The sequence below is a fragment of the Herpailurus yagouaroundi genome, unplaced genomic scaffold (assembly GCF_014898765.1).
Source record: "Herpailurus yagouaroundi ecotype Mexico unplaced genomic scaffold, PumYag 29, whole genome shotgun sequence".
NCBI classification, from domain to species: domain Eukaryota; kingdom Metazoa; phylum Chordata; class Mammalia; order Carnivora; family Felidae; genus Herpailurus; species Herpailurus yagouaroundi.
Window position 1 is genome coordinate 113,229,667 of NW_024412377.1, and position 19,883 is coordinate 113,249,549.

The 19,883-nt window shown below is 37.5% G+C and overlaps 1 protein-coding gene and 1 long non-coding RNA gene across 3 annotated transcripts in view; one reads left to right on the top strand and one right to left on the bottom strand.

Moving 5' to 3' along the window:
• Positions 1 to 1,079: 1,079 nt before the first annotated feature.
• The window catches only part of RAB3C (RAB3C, member RAS oncogene family), a 303,174-nt gene continuing 284,370 nt past the window's right edge, over positions 1,080 to 19,883 (bottom strand). For both annotated transcript variants that reach the window (XM_040452683.1, XM_040452677.1), the window contains exon 5: positions 1,080 to 8,858. In XM_040452683.1, the coding sequence (XP_040308617.1) occupies positions 8,671 to 8,858 (188 nt within the window). In that variant the 3' untranslated portion in view covers positions 1,080 to 8,670. The remainder of the gene's footprint in view (positions 8,859 to 19,883) is intronic.
• Positions 9,062 to 14,038, top strand: LOC121015624 (uncharacterized). Its single transcript, XR_005783908.1, has 3 exons — positions 9,062 to 9,170; positions 13,560 to 13,647; positions 13,762 to 14,038. It is a non-coding gene; the product is annotated as an uncharacterized LOC121015624 (long non-coding RNA).

The following is a 19,883-nucleotide window of genomic DNA, read 5'->3' on the forward strand; positions in this document are numbered from 1 at the left end:
TCATAAAATTTTAAGGAAGACATTTTTGGGTGAGATCTTTTAAAATAAATTTCTAATGTTCAGTTATTAGACACACATTTTAGGGAAAATTAAATTTATAAATGTTGGTAATTCATAGTGGGAAGTTTGCTTTGTTAAAATTATATGAGTTCATTGAGGGTCAGGACTTTTGTGTATGTATTTTCATGTAGAGTCATGAATTAAAATAGAGAATAGAATTAGAATAGGAATAGAATAGACAATATAACTGGAAGCCCTTTATTATTTTTTTCTTTCATGTGGATTCTTTGTATTCTATTAGTTTTGTCTACTCAGATAGGTGAGATTCCTGTTAACAAATTCAGTTTAGGAAGCTGTTTGGACCCATGTAAGTATTCCCGGGACCTCACTTGACTTACATTTAGCAAGAGTCTGGAAATGGTCCTGAGAACACATTGAGAAGAAAATATCTAGAAATAGAACTAGGAGCACAATTAGATCACTAAGAGATCTTGAAACTACTAGTAGATCAGCTGTGATGCAAAGAGATTGATGGCTGCATGCTTCAGCGTGCCCGGAGGTCCAAGACCAAAGCAAGCCCGCACCGCATCTGAAGCATCACTACACCATGCACCACATATCAAACAAAACTCACAACACTCACACATTGTCCTTTTTGAATACTCTTAAGCGGTGCTAGTGGGATACCAATATGATCATTGGACCCTGGAGTGCAGATGCAAGGATAAATGGTGTTTGACATTGTAGAGGTGACTTTTTAGTATGTTGGCAGCCATTCTTGATTCTCTAACCAAGAGCTTTAGGACCCTGGAATGCATTCAGTCTGGTATAATACAGTATTTACCCTCAAAGATTACAGTTAGAATTAATTCCTCTGGCTAAGTCCAAATCCACAATTGAGAAAACCATAGCCTGAAATAAAAGTATGTTCACACTCTTTCTCTAGTTCAAGCTCACCAATGTGTCTAGGATTGTAGAAGAGAAAGGTAACAAGAAATGAAAATAGGCATCCTAAGACCAAAAATAATACAAACTGAAAGGAAACGAAAAAAAAAAAATACCAGACTAAGGCTGAGAAATTCAGGAATATATTCTCTTAGATATTTATTGTAATCTCCAAAAAATAAAACAAGATAAACCCAAAGAACAAAAACCACTTTCTATACAGAATTCACATACAAACTTAATACCTAATAGAGCACATACAGTTTTTACACAATTTCAATAAAGAGAATTAAAACTTCACAATGTGAATACTTTGTAGCTTTAAACCCAGACAAGAGCTCCTGTGGACACATAAGAGTCACGATATTTGCTGTGCAGTAGTTAGTTTTCAACTAAATGTCACAATCACTATATGAAAGCACTAAGCTGTTACTGAATATTTTCTGAAGAAGAGCTCCATAGAACAGTCACTGAGGAGCCAGAAAGTGCCCGGTTACAAAAGTCTTTGTGCATTTCCCAAAATGCTCAGTGGGAAACGTAGAACTACAGAAAAATCTCTGGGCACGCATCTGTCTTGTTGACATTGGATTATACAATGTTTTGTGGTTTGATGCATGGGCAAAATGTCTAAATCAACTGTTCTTATGTGACTTTAAAGCAGTTGATGTTTTGTGGCAGAGTCTGGGGCTGCTCAGCACAGAGGAATATGTCGATGCTGCAACTTGTCTTCCTCATGGGGACAAAAGCAAGAGGCTGCCAAACAGGGTAATCTGTTGGCTTTTACAAGGCCAGTTGGGTTCTCTGCAGAAAAGCAATGATATATAGCTGCCCCTTCTGCACATTTCCATTCATAGGGAACATAATGTGACCTTGCCCATGTATTGTCTGGAAAAATCTCATTATCTCATTCTTGCTGGGATCACATTCTTGAGTCTCACTCTTTTTAGAGTTCTCTCTACTCCTCTATCCTGCCATAATTTAGGATTCACATAATATCCTGGTATTTTTTTCCCTGTTCTTCAGTCAGTATGTAGGGGTAGAACCATACATCTTCCCTGTTTAATTCCCACAGCACTAAGCACATGGTATTCAATAATTGTGATGACTAACGGAACATTTACATATGCTCTTAAATTATTCTAGTGTTGGCTCCCTGCTTACGTTCATCTTTTTTTTCTTCCAATTTGGCACAAAGTCATCCCTAATCTCCCTGCTTCATCCACATTCACTTGACTTCTTCAGTTGGTTTGAGAGCTGAGTATAAATTTCATGCTATCACATTTAAAAATAGGGCCACACATCACTGGTGGTAGCCCAAAGCCATTTAAGATTATTGGCACATCCTCACATGTCAATTTCAGGCAACTGCTGTAGAAAGAATGGAAGGTTTCATATGATGTACAGATGGCCAAGGTTATCTAAAACCAACTGTTTCTCATCACTTTTAGTGAACAAATCATAACTTTTCTTCCTATGGGTATCATCATTTATTTTGCTAACTAAATGAAAAGGCAAAGTACAATATTAAAATGAGTGTTTTGCCTTAAAAATTAAATTGGCATATAGAAACTTAAGGTAGTTGATCTACTTCAAACCTCATGAAAAAAAAATTACAGTTTTTGTTAATCCAGCAACCAGGCCTAATTTTTTTTTTAATTTTTGCATCTCACTGAAATTCTAGGCCTCTAATTGTAAGATTAACCAAGGGGGTTTGAGGATGAATATATGAATCTATGTTGAAATACCAAAGAAAATTAAGAATTCTGACTTTTGTTTCTCCTCTATCACCAGTGTGGACAAGTGAGAATTGAAAGTGAGTAAAACATTAACTACAACCTAAAAAGACATCAATGTTTTAGAATTCCTGGGTTGACATTGTTGAATTTGCAAAAAAAATACAAAATCGAATAACAAAATATACACACAAATGCAAGAAAAATTCTTAGTACACAGAATATGTGATCAACATTTCTGAGAAGAATAAATATGACTTTACCTTATGCGCATATTTTTTCTTAGGTATCTAAATTAGCCTCTTATAGGGGAAAGTTCTGAATTTAAGAAGGGAATGCCTATATAAAATGAATGAACATTGCTTCTGTCTTAAAAATAAAATCCACAATTCTAAAGCGCAAAATTGACATATATTTGCAGATACTAAATGTTTGGTTTTATAGGAAAAAAAGTACTTTAAAATAGGCACAGAGGAGTTTCACATGACACCAATAAGGTACTTACTGTATAAATTGCACCACTAGACAAATACAGCTACAAGAAATAATTTGAATAAGTTACACAGCCATCAAAGCATCTCACACATTCATTATAATTCACTCTTGCACGCTAGTTTATATACACTGAGTAAGTCATTAAATATTGCACTTATTGGCCCATGAACCCTCAATTATGAGGTGTTGAAAAATAGAAAACAAATCTATTTTTATAACATATTTCATGCAACATTTAAGACATTTCAGTTCCACAAACACCATTAAATAGTTGTACATTTGGACAGTCCAACGGTATCACATCACGTCTGACGACAACAATATATTAACAGGAATTACAGGAAGTTTTCATTTAGCACACATCCTAGGGATGATGAAACAATGCATGGAAAACCATCCTACTGATAGAGCAAACAATCCCCAGATTTCACTTTGATGAGGAATATGGAACCACTAGACAGATGCAAGTCATGCTCACGTCCTTGAAAGGCCAGGGGCCTGTATGGGTCACGTACCATCTGTGTCTTTAAGAACAGCATTCATGAACTTAAGCAATCCCTAGCCACAAACATGAATATGGAAATATGGCCATTAAAAAAAAAAAGCCACAGCCAACTCTCAGTTGTCCACTAGGAAGGAAAGTATGAATACAGGTGAAGGAAATACACAGGTAAACCCCCAACTTCATTTCAGCAAATACTTATTGATTGAAACTCCACCAACAGTAGTGCTGATGGGAGGAAGTGGTAGAATTTGATTCTCACATCCTATTCTCAGTCCTGTCAGTCAGTGAGAGGATAGTGCTTTAAAAAATGAAAAAAACCCACCAGGAAGTGGAAAAGAGAACCACAACTGGAAAGTTCAGTTCCTTACCAGCTACATGCTCTGACAGAAGTTTGGAAATTATTTTTCTCTAGGATGTTGGCAAAACATATTTTTCTCTATTCTTACTGGAAATTATGTGCACAAACACACAAATCAGCACAAAGAATCTATTGTGTAGACCTTTTTAAACAACATGTGAGTTACAGTTGGAAAACAGCAGAAGCTCCCTTTTCCCCAGCACTGAGAAAGCACCATATATGAAAATTTCCCTTCATATAAAAGGTATCTGTATGTGTGCGTGTGTGTGTGTGCGTGCACGTGTGCGTGTGTGTGTTGGAAGTGGCCTAAGTGTAAATATTTTAATCTACCAAAGGGAATTAGTTGATTGGAGTGTCCAACATTTCTGTAAAGGTTTTTAAGAAAAAAAAAACATTTACTTATGAAATGCTAATAATACATACATATTATTTTAAATAAATATCCCAGACCTGTTTTTGCACCCTTAGGGGATACTGTATTTCTAGAATCTAGAGCCCTTTAAGTGCATCATAGGGAGAAAGAGGTTTGTTGTTTTTTTTTTTTTTTCCTGGTCATAAATTTCATCTTTGACCCAATTTGTCTTAATTCATTCCAGAATAGAAAACAGGTTTATGTTGCTTTGGTCAAAAATCACTTAAAATACAAAGCAATCCAGAAAACTGACCCTACCAGTTCAGTTTGTTGGAAAGGCTTCTTCATTTTACTGGTGCACTACTCAAGCACAAGTAGTATACACAAACAGGCAAAGCAAAGCAGTGCTGCAGAGGTTATATCTTCCAGGGGGGTGAATAGAAAGGCCACATGGGTCAAGTTGCTCACATGCTACCCTGACATAGCACTCTGAGTATACACACAAATGAACAAAGAGTTTGAGTTACCAGTCATGCAAACTCTCTAACTTAAAGTTTCTTCAGACAGAAAGACCACTTCCTAAATATACCACACCAGAAATACCTGATTGAGAATTCTAATAGTATATGAAAACTATTCACAAACACTTTTTGGTCTCAAAGGGTTTTAGTCATGACTTGAAGATAAGATTTAGGTCACAGTTTTTCACATGCAGCTACTACCTCAGCCTTAAGATGGCTTGGTAGAGTCTGGATCCATTTTAAACATAGTCTGACAAGTGCCACATGGTCAACCGAGAATGGCATAAGACATACTCATTGTGCAATAAGACACACAGTGGACCAAGCCCATCAGGATGAACCTCTGATAACAGACTACCACATTCCAAAACTACTGTTGCTTTATGGAAGTTCATTTAATAGTGGAGTATTTTTACTTTAAAAAATATTGAATATGTGAAAGTCTATTTTCAGCATAGACTTGGTCAAAATTGGAGGTTTAAATTGGTCCCTGAAAAATGACTGGTGTGATCAACAAAAGGACTATCATGAATCTGGATCAGAGTTAAGTAGGTGAAAGATACATGCTCACCATGTGTTTGAGTGTCTTGTTGAAGTTAGGTTTTAGTTTTGTAGAATTTATCCTTCACATTTATCATAATGATGCTACAGTTTTCTGCTACAACTGAAGGCATCCTAGTTCCCTTGAGAAATAATAATCTGAGCACTTATTTACCAGGCAGCAAAGGGATACTGACTTGAGGTAAACCTCAGCAGGAATTAGAAGAACCTACAGCAAAGTTCACCAAGGCAGTAGAAGCTGTGCTGGAGAGGGGTGCAGCAGCAAAGAAGGGATGGACTGTCCTAACTCAATTGTTCTTAGGACCCCAAACATGGGATGCCACATTTAAACTGCCATCTTAGGACTTGAGAAATATCATGCACCTTCTTCATCCATTCATGTCCTCCGAAATGTAAATGCCATCCACTTGGAGGACACCTATTTGGATGAAAAATTTTCCAGTCCAGGTTTGCACTTGAACTAAGAATGGAAAGGAATGTGCCAACACCAAAGCTCTTGGAAGCATTTGCTCAACAATCAAGGTTTGTTTCTCAAAGCAATGGCAGGGGTGAGGGTGAGAAGATGGGCATCAGAGAGACAGATTCATACTTGAAACACTAATTGAATTGTATCAAATACAACAAGATGGATGTCTTAAATGAACACACTATGTACTTTTTAAGGTATCTTGATCTTGTAAATACAAATTTACGCCATCGTTAAAAACAATTTGTGGCTATTAAGCTTTTGTGAGGGATGGAGAGAATGTAAGAGGCTGAGTGTGTGTGTATTGTCAGCAAAAAGGTTAAACATTGCAATTAGTGTTAAAAATTTTAAGTAATATAGTTGAATCCTCCAGCATTACCTCTTATGACAAAAAATATTTAATTTTAAAACCAAAATCTGTTAGTAAAATTAGGAATAGAGAATATTCTCTCTTCCTAATGCTTCATAGCATTGAGCTCTGTTACAATCCCCCCTGGAAACTTCTCATTGAAACTCACACCTGGGTGGGAGCTTCAGGACAGAGAATGAATTAGGAAAGCCCCACCTCAAATGAGTTTTGGAAAACAAAGTATCCACAATTCCTTGGCAATGACACTTGGGCATCCCGCTTCCCTGACTGCCATAAATTAGTCAAATTTTGAACTAAGTAGTTCAAATTAGTCATGTCTGACATTGTGAAGTAGGCTCCTGACTTGGTCTTTTGGTCTTAGGGCCAATTTCAGTCAGTTTCTCAGAGAAGGGGTTTACACAAAAGTAAAACTCAGCTCTTTACCTTCTACGTTTCTGACCCTGATTCTGCTCTCCCCTTTAAAATAATACATATAGCCAGGTCCTTGTAAAAGCCATGTGGACTTCATACTTAGGTCCCGGACATCTGTATATGTATATGGGATGGGGCTGTGAGAGAGGCAAGTTTTCCTTGCCTTCTTGCTTGGTATTAGATTATACAACTGAACCTAACAGCTCTATCATTGAACATGGCCATGTTCTAGTCCAGGTAATAGAAATAGTGCACTATCATGCAAATAGGCTTCTGTAGCAAACAAATATGTTTTGATTGCTACTCCCCTTCTCTTTCCCTTCACTGTCACTTCTGGAATTCTTGAAGCTTGTTGCCCCATTAAAATCCAATAAGACATTCTTGTCTTTACTAAGCTGTGGCCTGCCATCTAGAGTGCCAAGGTGGAAATTTATTACCAATTAGTGGATCTGAAGCTCAAGGTGAGAAATGACACTGATAGGCTTAACACATCCCACAGGTATTCTGTAATTTTCACTTTCTTACTAATAATGTATATGACCTAGTTCTTTAGCTTGTAGACATTTATTATCCAATGGCAAATTTATCTATCAGTATCCTTGCTAAAAAGACTTGCACCCAATACTTTTACAGGAACTGTGAATGAAGAGAGGGGAAAAAAAAAAACTTGAACATAGCGACCAAAAGACGGGGAAAGTGACTCTACCTAATGAAACTGTCCTTCTACATCTGCCAATCTGTGCCTTCCTAACATCTAAACTGCAAATAATATTGGATGTGCTGAGGATGCCAATTTCCTTCTGGTGCCCAATGAAAAGAGCTGGTGAGATTTGTATGCTTGTTATTCCTATAGGGAATGGGGATATGCATTAGAATTAAGAAGAACTGGATTGAAAAAGACTAGAGATAAACATGGTCTTTTCCTCAATCTTTGAACCATTGGGATATTGTTTAAATTACTTGTATTAGGTACAAGAATGTAGCTGAGGTGTGAACAGAAGGCACTGGTTTGGGAAGCAAGCCTCTATCCTGTGAGAAGAGGGGCTCTAACAAGCTTCAACTTGAGCTTGATTCTGAGCATTGGTGATGGTTTCAGAAAGTGGTGGTGATTGTGTGTAATGGGGGGCAGTTATTAGGGAAATAGGGGTGAACTCAGTCCTTTGAGTGCTACAGGTATTCCTACCTGTCTTGGTTAAAACAACTGTCATATCATGCCTTAACCAGATGCCTCTCAGGCTGTTGGTGCCCTCAACTATTCAGAATGTTGGGCACATACAGTGGCAACAGTAACCCTGGGTTAGAGACATTGATTATTTAAACAACTAAATTAAGAGGATTGTTTAAATCTAGTTCCTATTAAATAATTCTACTTCTCACACTGGAACTAGATTTAATGTCTTAGAAAATTGGCGAGAGTTTCAAACACAGTACTTTAAGTTCTTTATAGTCAATGGTCTCCTCAGTTATTAATAACACTGAAAAACAGACACATTTCCTGAACGGTAAACTAACCAGACCCATGACGGTCTCCTGAGATCTCCTCTTGTCCACACACACAAACAATTCCTTGTTTATCATCCATACAAGTGAATTGCAAATTTGAACCCGTGGCACAAAAGTCAGTTGTAGTGAAATTACAGTCTGAGGTCCCAGCAGTAGCTTAATCTTGAGAAGAAATATGAAACAAAAAGAGCCTACAAAGACAAGTAACAAATTACATGCAAATACCAGATGTTTATAGATGGATAGTCCTTACAAATTTGAGATCACATATTTGCCACATATTAACACAGGAAATCTCCCACGAATTGAATGCATGTATGAGCCACTGACATCAAAGATTTCCCTCAAATAATTATTAGGCAGTATAAATGAAGGTTAATCAACCATTTATAAATGCTGTTGGTTGGTGATGTGCCCCCCCGCCCCGCAGAACTGCCTTTGTGGGGGACATTAACAACCACAGTTGGGCTGTGGTGGAGGAGGGGTTTCCTTGAGTCTTGTGTTCTGCTTTGCGGCAGTGATGGCCGGATCCGTCTCCAAACTCTCTGACATTTTGTCACAGATGATATCCACAAGACGCTCAAATGTCTGCTTGACATTAATGTTATCCTTGGCACTTGTTTCAAAAAATTCAAACCCTGGAGGAAACAAAGAGAAACACAGCTTGGTCATTTTACACTTCTGTTGAAAACTAAATGGGACTTGATGATGGTTTTCGCTGGTTGATTGTGTGAAAGAGAAGAGGTGGGCCCAAGATGCAATTTGAACAAATGTTATCATCTTGCTATCAAATTCTTTTGTTCACGGCTGTGTTCCCATTTTATTTTTCCCTTTTTTTTTTTTTTTTTTGCTACCAGCACGGCTGAATGAACACCAACAAATCTCTTTGCAGAAGTTAGGGCAACGTCGAGGATCTGCCACAACATGTCCTTCCAACTCCTGGGCACCAGGTAGCTTCTTGAAAACTTCTCTAAGATGGATGTTATTTGGCATATCTTTCTTGTCCCATTTCAGATTCTATCAAAGCTTTTAACCTACATGTTTTCCTTAACCTGCAATAGGGGCTACCAAACATCACCAGGGTCTGGTCTGACTCTTTCTGTGTCCGCCCTGCTGGGTCCCCAGGAAAGGAGGGAGGGTGGGCTTTGCGTAAATTTTCAGCATCTAACTGGACACAAGGTGGCACTAAGGAGTCACTGGATTTACCTTAAATGTGCTTCAACCTCCTTTCAGAAATTTTTGTGTCCTCTTAGCCCTTCACTGCTTTGTATACCATTGCATCTATCTGTTGGTGCTGATTTTCCTAGGGCTTCTGTCATCTATCAGCAGCAGTGTTTTTACTGACCTCTGGGAAAGGACCTGATACATTCCCAAAGAGATGCCAGAATAGCCAGGAGGTACAAAAAAAGGTGGTGGCAGTTGGACACTTCTACCGATGTGTCACTGTACCTGGGCAGAAGCAGCCACAGTTCTGTACACAATCTTAACACTCTATTGTTTGCCTTCACATTCCAGGGGCTCAGCTTGCCTGTTAGTTGCCATGACAACCTCCCCAGTCCATTCAGGGGACTTTGATTTAGGATGTATTGGGCTGGACACAAAAATGCTTTTCTAATCCATTCTGAATTTTACGCCCTATAAATCCTTCTGCTTACATCTGGCCCTATCTCAAAGGAGCCACATGGATTCAGAATGATTAAATCATTTGATTTCATCTCAGCTCCTGAGACCAAAGCAGGAAAAAAATAGACTAATATTTTACATCCATGTCTAAACATTTTAATAACCCAGAATACTTTTTAAAAGTAATATTGAAAGATAAAAAGCAATTCTCTGGAAAAACTTATAATTTAGTTATGATACTATGGAGTTAAATGACTATTTTTGAGCTTGAATTTCACTCATTAAGTATTGTAAAAATACGATGTGATTAATTGTAGGATTGGATTTAGAGGAGCATGAGGAAGAACAGTATGGATCTAAACAATGTGTTTATTGCAAAGATGTAGGACTTTATGCATCCTATTGGGGATTTTCCCAGTGCTAAGTAAGGATGCTAAGATTTCACTGAACTTAGAGAAAAAAATCCCATAATTTGGCACAAAGGTTTTATGGACAGATTGAGTTCTCTCATGCTAATACTTAGGTTCCTTAAATAGTGGCATTTGGGAATGCACTGGACTTGACAGTCTCATAAAACATTACTCATAAAACAGTAATCTGTGTAAGCTTTTGTCACATGTGATTCCTTTAATCTGGGCTTTGAGACACACCCTGATGCTGGTTTACAACTTGAGGTTAGTAAAATGAACCTAAATCCCAAGAGCCAGAATTCTCTCAGGGGCTTGACCAGGAAAATAACACCATATTACAACAGTCTTCTATAGAAGAGGGTGCCAGGGTATGGTGAGTGGTAGATGCATTATCAGTCAGAAGATGGGAAATCTAGCCTCACCATCAAGTCATGTTTTTGTCAGGTTACTTTTGACATTTGCCTTACTTAGTTACAGAGCTCAAAGGCTCAGAGTCACAAGGCTCAAAGGAGAAAATATAAAGTGCCAAGTGAACCCAACCCTGCTATGATAATAGTATTAATTAAGTATTTGAATGGTTATCATATAACCGGTCCTATTCAAAGAACTTGATATATTGCACCTCCTTTTGTCCGTGAAGTAGGTGCTAGTATTGAAATAATTTCCTGGTAAGGAAACAGGCACAAAATTATCTAGTTCTTTGCCGAAACATTTATTTGCCTAGTTTATAATGGTAAAACTGGCTTTGAACTACTAACCTGGACACTCTCTTGCAACTATTTGGTTTCAGCTGAATTGGGAATTCTATGCTAATCAATAACCATACTCTAAATCTAGTTAATTTTCTAATTTTTTCAATAGTGAAAGCTTATAGTGTAGACTGTGAAACAACTATCATAATGATTGGTACTCTGATACATTGTGCTACATAAGACCGATGGAGGTGGCCATCAGACATAATCTGAGGCATACCTCAGAGATCTTGTCGGTTCAATTCCAGACCACCTCGCTAAAGTGAACATTGCAATAGAGCAAGCCAGATGAATTTTTTGGTTTCCCAGTGTCTATGAGTTTATGTGTCAAAAATGTACATAATTCAAAAATACTTTAAAATTTCTAACCATCTGAGCTTTCAGTGAATATTAATCTTTGTGCTGGTGGAGGGTCTTGCTTCGAGGTTGATGGATGCTGATGGTGTGGGTGGCTGGCAAGACAACAATGAAGTTTGCAGCAAAGATGGAGTCTTGCTTTCACCAACAGCAGTGCATTGCTGTTGGATAACATTTTATGCAGAGAACTTACTTCAAAATTAGAATCCATTCTCTCAATGTTGTCATTTTCCATGCCCAGATCTGTAAGGGGAATCACTATCTATGGAAGGTATAACCTTATAATATAGAAAGCTTGACAGCAGCATTGATTCTTTGATGTTGTGTAAGTAGGCATGAAAACATAACATAGGTAGGTATAACAGGATAGACGGCTCAGAAACAAATCCAGGCATCTATGGCCAATTAATTGAAATAGTCCCACTAGTTTGCTTTTGAAGTCAGATTTTTAAATTCTTTTTTAATCCTTATTTATTTTTGAGAGAGAGACACAGAATCTGAAGCAGGCTCCAAGCCGTCAACACAGAGCCCAACATGGGGCTTGAATTCATGAACCGCGAGATCATGACATGAGCCGAAGTCAGACACCTAACTGACTGAGCCACCCAGGTGCCCCTGAAGTCAGATTTTTAAACTAAAAAGCTTCTGCATAGTGAAGGAAACCATCAACACAATTGGAAACCATCAACACAATTAATAAAATATGTGCAAATCATAAATGTGACAAAGGATTATCTAAGGATTATCTAAAATGTATAAACGACTCCTACAACTGAGTAGCCAAAAAAAAAAAAAAATCTGATTAAAAAGTGGGCAAGAGGATCATAATAGACCTGTTTCTAAAGAAGACCTATAGATGGCAAACAGGTAAATGAAAAGGGAACACGTGTTGGGCCTTATTAGTCATTAGAAAAATGCAAAACAAAGCAACAGTAAGATAGTCATTTTGAAAGGTGAGAAGTGATAATCTTAAAAAGAAGTTCTGGTAAATAAGTCCAGAAAAGAGAATGCTTATGCACCATTGGTGTGAACTGGTGCAGCCACTCTGGAAAACAGAGGTTCCTCAAAAAATTAAAAATAGAAATTCTAAGTGTCAATTGATAAATGGAAAAAGAAAATGGGGTCTATATATATATTCACAGTGGAATATTATTTAACACTCAAAATGAAATCTTGCCATTTGTGTCAACAAGGATAGACCTTGTGGGCATTATAGTAAGTGAATTAAATCTTATGGAGAAAGAAATACCATATGATCTCACTTACATGTGGAATCTAAAACAACAATAGAAAAACAAACCGTCAGACACAAAGAACAGATGAGTGGTTGCCAGACATGGGGAGGATTAGAGGTGCATGAAACATCCCATTAGAAAGTAAAGTCAAGCATTCACTATCTTTAAACACCACTGATGGGAATGTATAATGATCCAGGTTTTTGGAAACACTCTGGAATTCTTAACTTGTTAAACATAGTTACAGTATGACCCAGCAATTCTACCACTGGGTATATACCTGGGAGAAATAAAAACAAGTCTATATAAAAAGTTGTATACAAATGTTTACAGCCACAACTTCTAATAAACAACAAAAGAAACCAGCCCTAGTGTCTCATCAACTAATGGATCATCAAAGTGTAGTATATCCATATAATGGGTTATCATTCAATCATAGAAAGTTTTTCTTGAAAAATTATGCTAAATAAGTATAAAGGACTACCTTTGTATGAATGCATTTATATGAAATGTTCAAAACTGGCAAATCTATAGAGACAGAAAGTAGGTTAGCTGGCATGGCAAGTTGAGGAAAGAGAGAATGAATGCTAATGGCTGTGGGGTTTCTTTCTGGGGTGATGAAAATGTTTCAGTTTGATTACAGTAAAGTTGTACAACTCAGAATACACTAAGCCCCAGTGAATTGTACACTCTAAATGGGTCAATTTCATGAGGTAGGAATTACATTTCAATTATACTGTTATACATATTTTTAAAATATGTCTTAAATCAGTTAAAATGTATAATGGCCATAAGAGATCTCTATCGAAATGATTTCCCATGCCCACCACTCTAGGTCCTAGAGAAATTCTCTTTTATAGGCAACAATGTATTAGTACATGTCAATGGCTATACCATGTTGTGAAATGTCATTTGTTTTCAAAAGATGTTCTGGGAAATTGAGTCTCTTTCTCCACCCCCAGGAAAATCCTAACCACTATTTGGGGCACTTGGACGGTCTTCAACTTCACTTTGAAAGAATAATCAGAATTGCTATCATTTTTATAGAGGGTAAGCAGTTCCTACAACCATACTGCAATAATCATTTTCATCTCATTATTAAAAGTCTATGATTTGTGCTCAGTTTTCTATTCTCAAATTCCTAATAAGACCTTTGATTTCCAGATTCTAATGGCAGTTCTGTGGAACTAGATGAACCAGGGTGGAAAAAAAGGTCATTTTGCTGCCAGCTGGGTGACATGAGGGCCAAAACTCTGGATTTCTGAGCAGCACAATGAGCTGGCAAGTGAGCTCTTTTAAAGACCCAATTCAATCAATAAGCAATCAATAAGAACTTGAATATACTTGCCTCAAGAAGTGCTGGAGAAAGCCTTCCAAAGCTGAAGAGAACCGGAACTAAGCCAAAGATTCATATTGCTACAATAAGTAGTCAAATATTCTAGTCCGAGTCCTCATCATTAGCTAGGCCTGACCAGATGGTGGCTTTCTCCTGCTTCATCTGGATTCTTATATATAAGGGTTATTGTATGGCCTTCACAAATCATGGTGGATGTAGAGAAAGTTTGGTGCCTGCCTTTCCTACTCCTGACAGGAGTTTAACATTATCTGTAGGTGAGAGAAGCTCAGCTTTAGCAGTACAAAGGGTAGTGCTACAACTACAGTAGCCCATGCTAGGCTTTATTCCTTTTGTGAAGAAAATCTACTTTATTAACTAACTCTACTGACATCCCCTCCTAGAAAGCACCAAAGTTAGTCAATAAGGTCGACAAGCCTGTCCACCCCTCCTCTAGTGAAGTGCCTTGATCCAAGGGACTTCCAAGTTTCCTCTAGATATGGCTGTGTATTACATTTGGCTACCAAACTGCTAAAAATTACATTTTGACCCAACTTAAAATTCTTATTTCTAGAGTGTCATCACTAAGATGGCAACATAGGTTATTCTTTGCTGCTCCTTCACAAGAACTAACAATTATTCATAGACAAGACACCTTTGGAGAATCCTAAAAGAAAGGGAAGAGGATGAACAGAGACTAACACACATAGCTAAAGAGAGAAAAACATGGTCAGACAAAACAGACATTAAACTTAAGGGGTGCCTGGGGGACTCCGTTGGGCGTCTGACTTCAGCTCAGGTCATGATCTTATGGCTTGTGAGTTTGAGCCCCGTGTTGGACTCTGTGCTGACAGTTCGGAGCCTGATTGAGATTGCGTCTCCATCTCTCGCTGCCCCTCCCCAGCTCGTTCTCTCTCTCAAAAATAAACAGTAAAAATAATTTAAAATAGTAAGAGAGACAAGGAAGATGTATAAATATTCTATTACAAAAGGGTCACTCCAGGAAGGTGTAACCATTGTAAATATTTATGCACCCAACATCAGAGCATCTAAATACATATAGCAAAACAGAGCTAAATGGAGAAATAAATAATACAAGAATAGTTGGGGTCATTGATACTCTAAACAATGGATAGTTCTGCCAAACAGAGCAGATTAGAACACTACAGAATAAATAGATCTTAACAGCAGAATATTATTCTTCACAAGCACACATGATATATTTTCTATTATAGAGTATATGTTAAGCCGCAAAATGAGACCTAGCAAATTCAAGAAGACTGAAATCATATCAAATATCTTCTCTGACCACAATAGTATAAAGTAGAAACCAGTAACAAGAAGAATACTAGAAAAGTCATGAATACATGGAAATTAAACTGAACATAAAGGATCAAAGAAGAAGTTAAAGTGGAAGTAACAAAGCATCTTAAGACAACCAAAAATAAAAACACACCATACCAAAACTTAAGGGATGTACTAAAAGTAGTCATAAAGGGAAATTCATTGCAGTAAATGCACACATTGAGAAATAAGAAAACTTGCAAGTGAAACCAAGCCCCAGGTTAGCAATAAAGATTACAACAGAAATAGAGAACAAGAAAACAATAGAAAAAGTTAACAAAATTAAAAACTTCCTCTTTTAAAAGAAGCAAAATTGACAACTCTTTAGACTAACCAAGGATAAAGCACCCAAATCAAAAACAGTGTAAAGTAATGAAGACATTACAACTTCTACCACAAAAATACAAAGAATGTTAATAGGCTATTGTGAGCAACTATATGCCAACAAACTGGACAATGTAGAAGGAATTCTTTGGAACATGCCAACTACCAAGACTAAATCAGGAAGGACCTGCACACACCAACTACTAGAAAGGAAATGGGTTTTTCTTCATTTGAATCAGTAATCAAAAACATGCCAATACAGGATGGCTTCTCTGGTGAGTTTTACAAAACGTTTGAAGAGTTAAGAGCAATCCTCCTCAAACTCTACAAAAAAAATTGAGAAAGAGGGAACACTCCCAAAGTTATTTTATGAGGCCAGCATTACCTTAATACAAAAGCACAAGAAGGACACAACAACAAAAGGAAACTACAGGCCAATATCCCTCTAGTATATACATGCAAAATTCTCAATAAAATAGCAAATGCATTCAGCTCAACATTAAAATAATCACTGACCATGATAAAATAGTATATATCCCTGAGACAGGAGAATGGTTCAACAAAATTAATATATTAACACAAGGAAAGAAAAAATAGGATCTCAAAAGATGCAGAAAAAACATTAGACAAAAATTGAACACCCTTTCATGATAACACATTGATACGCTGAGGTACATTCCTTCCTGTATCTAAAGGCCACATAAGCCCACAGATAACATCATACTCAATGGTGAAAGACTGAAAGCCTTTATTCTGAGATCAGGAACAAGAAAACTGTTTCCACTCTCACCCATCTTATTCAACATAGTACCTCAAGTTCTAGACACAGCAATCAGACCAGAAGAAAATCCTGACTCCACCAAAACTGTTAGATTTAAATTCAGTAAACAATGAAAAATCAGTAGTGTTCTATATAGGAATAAATTGTCTGAAAAATAAAATGATCTAATTTACAATAGCATCAGAAACAATAAAACACATAAGAAATTTAAGGAAGTGTAAGAGCTCTCTTCTAAGAAAATGATCAAACAAATCAAAGAAAACACAAAGTATCCTATGTTCATTAATTTTAAAAACATTGCTAGAATGTCAATAATACCAAAAGCAATCTATAGATTCAGAACAGGATAGATTCGGTATAGGATTCCAGTGGCATTTTTTACAGAGGTGGAAAAATGATTCTAAAATTTATATGTACTCACAAAAAATCCTGAATAAGCAAAGTCAACCTGAGAATAAAGAACAAAGCAGAAAACAGCACAATGATTTCAAATTATACTATAAAGCTATTATCTTCAAAACAGTATGTTTCTCACATAAAAACAGTCACAGAGAACAGTGGAACAGAACTGAGAAGCTCTTTAAAACTCAAATATAATCAATTAGTATTTGACAAGGGAGCCAATACTCCATGGAGAAAAGACTGAAAAATGTACTATCTTATACCACTCACAAAAATTAATTTGAAATGGATGAATGACTTAATTATAAGACCTCAAACTGTAAACCTCTTAGAGAAAACATGGGGGAAAAGTTCTTGACATGGGTCTCAGCAATGATTTTTTGGATATGACACAGCACAAGCAACCTAAGCAAGAACAAACAAAACATCAAACTAAAAAGTTTCTGCACAGCTAACAATGAACAAAATGAAAATCCAATCTATCGAATGGGAAACAATATGTTTATAAATCGTATCTGATGGGGGCTAATACACAAAATATACAAAGAACTCAAAGTTCAAAAGCGAAAAGACAATCTGATTAAAAGTTAGAGAACAACTCAAAAAGATATTTGAAGAAGATATATGAGTGGCCAACTGATACAAGAAATTATGCTCAACATCATCAATCACTATGGAAATGTAAATGAATTCCACAGTGAGGTATCCCCTCACACCTGTTAGAGTCGGTAGATCAGAAAGATAAGAATTAACAAATGCTGGTTAGAATGTGGATAAAAAGGAACCATTGTACACTGTTATTGTTGGTGGGAATGCAAATGAGTGCAGCCATATGGAAAACAATATGGGGGTTCTCCCCAAAATTAAAAATAGAATTACTATATGATCCAGCAATTTCATTTCTAGATATTTATTTGAAGAAAACAAAAACACTAATTTGAAAATATGGATATACCTCCATGTTTATTGCAGCATTATTTACAATAGCCAACACATGGAACAACCTAATTATCCATCTGTGGATCATGGATAAAGAAGTGGTGGTGGTGGTTTGTGTGTGTGTGTGTAATATTATCCAACCATCAGCAATGAAGAAATCCTGCCATTTGAGGCAACATGGCTGGACCTTCAAGACATGATGCTATGGGAGGAGTTACAAAGACAGGAAAGTAGGGAGACCCCGGGCTTTCCTCGATCCTCAAACACAGTGGTATTGAGGTCAGATCATTTGAAACACCTAGGATGTCAACTTGCAGAGTGGCAGAAAAATTTCCACAGTTGAAGTGAGATAGCATGGTACCTGTGAAGTGTGTGGAAGTGAATTAGAGAAGAGAAAAATGGCGGTGCTGTGGAGGGGTAGGGATCCCCTGCCATAGACAGACAAAAGGCAGAGAAAGAGAGAAGGGTTGAGAACAGTGGCATTTAGTTTCCAGGAGAGGAAAACCTCTCTGGACCATGGACCGGGGAACAAAAAGTACTGGGTGTTACAGGGTATTTTTTGCAAACAGTGTTTAGAGGTCAAGCTCTCAGGTTTTGTAAGTATTTGACTTTCCTTGGAGTGGAGCTGTGGTGCTCCTGGGGTAGGGGGAGCTGGCTCCAGGGTACATAGTGTGGTGTAGAGATCTCTAGGTGTGTTGGGAGAGAACATTCCCCTTCCTGGAGTACTTTTGGAACAGGGTGTATTGCCTCTCCAAGGACAAAAGACCATGTAATCACCAGCAAAATGCTTTTCATCACCAGGGAGACAGAGATGCACCCAGAGGGAATATAAAATTTGCTTCTTTTAGCGGTGCTACACCAAACATTCTTCACACCATGCAAGTCTGTGACTGGTTTTCTGGAACAAAGGATTTCAGACAAAGCATGGAGAGTCTCTACTCTGGAGTATGTGGGTAGATCCTTGCAGTGCTGGGTCCTTTAAGACTTTGGGTTTTGAATCCCAGTCACATGTCCAAAAAAAAAAAAATGCAGGAGAGTTGTGGCACAGGGTGAGCTGACTGTCCATGCTATTGAGTGAGGGTTCCCTGAATAGTGGGGGTGTGAGATACCCAGTAGGGATGAGAGATTGAGGTGGTGCCATTCCCCCCACCCATGCCAACATGGTGGGACTTCAGAGAGCAATACAGCAACCCCTAGCAGAGGCACAACCCATATATACCAAACTGCACCCCTCTGTGCCTGGCAATTGCTTATGTACTGGGGCAAGACAGACTCTGAGCCAACACAGCAGGCCTCTCCCCCGGGAGATCAGCATAGCCAGCACCTGGGATACATTAAGTCTACTAAAAGTTGAGTGGTTCACAACACCTGCACCTGTTCTGGTAGGAATAGGCTTACTTTTTTTTCCTTTTGGAATCAGGCTCATAGTTTCTTGGGGTTTGCATTTTCCTTTTTTTTTTTTTTTTTGATCAGACATTTCCCTCCTTTTTCCAGGCTTATTTCAACAAAAAAATCAAAGCACACCTAGTTAAAGATCCAAATACTCTCCACTGCAAACAAGGATGAACTCTGCAAATGACTGACCAGTGGCAAAGAGCAGACAATATGTAAGAACAGAGTGCATACAGCCTACACCAGAAACATTCTGAGAAGTGCCAGTCCTTAGAGAATGTATGACCCCTTTTAAATATAGCATTACTCTCAGGTGCAGGAAACATAACATTATTTTAAAACAAGCAAAAGATAGAAACTTAGCCAAAAGGACAAGAGAAGGAATTCTCCCCAAAAGAAGGTTGAGAAAATGTCACAGCCAGGGACTTGCTCAAAACAGATATAAGCACTATATCTGAACAAGAATTTAGAATAGCAGTCAAATGACCCCACTGGTTGGGCTTGAAAACAGCACAGAAGACGTGTGAAGAATCCTTGCTGCAGAGTTCAAAGACCTAAAAACAAATCAGGAAAGTTGAATCAACCACAAGAAAAAAAAAAAAAAAAAAAAAAAAAGGAAAGCCCTCAAATACTTGGGGGTTAAAGAACATCCTAGTAAAGAATGAAAGGGTTCACCAGGAAATTAAAGAAAATATTAAAAAATACATGGAAGCCAATGAAAATGAAAACACAACAGTCCAAAACATTTGCTATGCAGCAAAGGCAGTCCTA